Source organism: Gavialis gangeticus, unplaced genomic scaffold (genome assembly GCF_001723915.1).
Source record: "Gavialis gangeticus isolate Ggan-Ray unplaced genomic scaffold, GavGan_comp1, whole genome shotgun sequence".
Lineage (NCBI taxonomy): Eukaryota > Metazoa > Chordata > Crocodylia > Gavialidae > Gavialis > Gavialis gangeticus.
The window spans coordinates 77,164,402-77,165,818 of record NW_017729032.1 but is presented as its reverse complement, the minus strand read 5'-3'; the positions used below and the strand labels follow the sequence as shown (position 1 = coordinate 77,165,818).

Sequence of the window (1,417 nt, the reverse complement as noted above, 5' to 3'; positions counted from 1 at the left end):
CGCGCATCGCGCCCGATGTTGCCGATCACCGTCCCCGCGCCCTGCTCCTCGGGCACCGAGTAGTTGAGGTTCTTCAGCGCCAGGGCGGGCGCCCAGCAGAGCAGGAAGCAACAGATGGGAAGGTGCATCCCCGAAGCCCGCGGGTAGCAGCTGCAGCAGCCCCTCGTCCTCCTCCGCTCTTCGCTTCCCGAGCCCGCCCCTCCCTCCCCGCCGCAGCCGCCGCCGCCGGACCTGTTGCTCTAAAGCATCCGCAGACACGCAGGCGATGGAGCCCGGGGCTCACGGGCAGGGAGAGAGATGGAGGCGGAGGAGGAGGGGGGAGAAACCACCCGGCAGCTTCAGCATCAAGCGCCTCTGGGGCTCCAATACCCGGTTACTTCGGCTGTGCAACTTCAGCTGGGGGAGGGGGGCGGGGGGGGAACAACTCCAGATCGCCTCCGGATGGATCAAAATGTCCCCCCCGCGCCTTTGCTCTTCTCAAGATCCGTAGATCTCCTCTGGACGGATCAAAGTGTCCATGTGGCTCCCCCCCCCCTCAAGGTCTCCTCTGGAAGAATCAAAATATCCAAGGAGGCTTTGCCCCAGCCCCTCGCCAGGTCCGGAAATCTCGCCCTGGACGGATCAAAATGTCCAATGTGGCTGTCCCAGCCCCTCTGAAGGTCCGCCGGTCTCCCCCTGGCCGGATCAAAATGTCCAATGTAGCTTTGCCCCAGCCCCTCTCGAGATCCGCAGATCTCCCCCTGGCTGGATCAAAGCGTCCCCTCGGCTTTGCCCCAGCCCCTCTCAAGGTCCACAGATCTCCTCGGGGCGGATCAAAATGTCCAGTGTGGCTTTGCCCCAGCCCCTCTCAAGGTCCATAGATCGACAGAGATCGAAGGAGAAGAAATCAGCAGCGGTGAGTGGCGTTTTCCCTCCAGATCAGTCCAAAGAGGAGGGGGGGGAGAGAAGAAAAAAAATCTAAAAAAAAAAAAAAAAATCTGGAAGGAGCAACAAAAATTTCGAGGTGGCTTTTTTGGTGTAGGGGGGAGCTTAGGGGCTACTCGTCGCTTGTGATGCGATCGCTGGAGTAGGTAGAAGAGGTGGAGGGGGAGAAGTCTGGGCTAGGCTGAAGCCCTCTCTTGGCGTGCATTGAGAGGCAGGGAAATGTCTGATTGCACCGCGGGGCGGTTGGGTGTGTTTTTTTTTTTTTCCCAGGGAGTGTTTTGCTGCAGTTAGAGATCTAATCTTGCCTGGCTTGCGGCGGAGAGCTGCATCTCGCTGCCATCGGTGGTTCCCCTCTCGCTCTTCCCTTGGAGAAGCAGAGGAGGAGGAGGAATCGCAGCGTAAAAAATACAGACACACACACACCCCACCACTAGTATCCGGATTTGTAGTGCTATCTTCCTTGGGAGGGGGCGATGGGGGGGGGGGGGGATTA

The 1,417-nt window shown here is 59.5% G+C and overlaps 1 protein-coding gene and 1 long non-coding RNA gene across 2 annotated transcripts in view; one reads left to right on the top strand and one right to left on the bottom strand.

Annotated features, from left to right (window-relative positions):
- PCDH17 (protocadherin 17) overlaps positions 1–136 on the bottom strand; it is a 146,601-nt gene extending 146,465 nt beyond the window's left edge. Inside the window, exon 1 of the mRNA XM_019524421.1 lies at positions 1–136. Coding sequence (XP_019379966.1) covers positions 1–128 — 128 coding nt within the window. The 5' untranslated portion in view covers positions 129–136.
- A 451-nt stretch (positions 137–587) lies between these two features.
- Positions 588–985, top strand: LOC109302704. Its single transcript, XR_002098899.1, has 2 exons — positions 588–659; positions 725–985. It is a non-coding gene; the product is annotated as an uncharacterized LOC109302704 (long non-coding RNA).
- Positions 986–1,417: the final 432 nt, after the last annotated feature.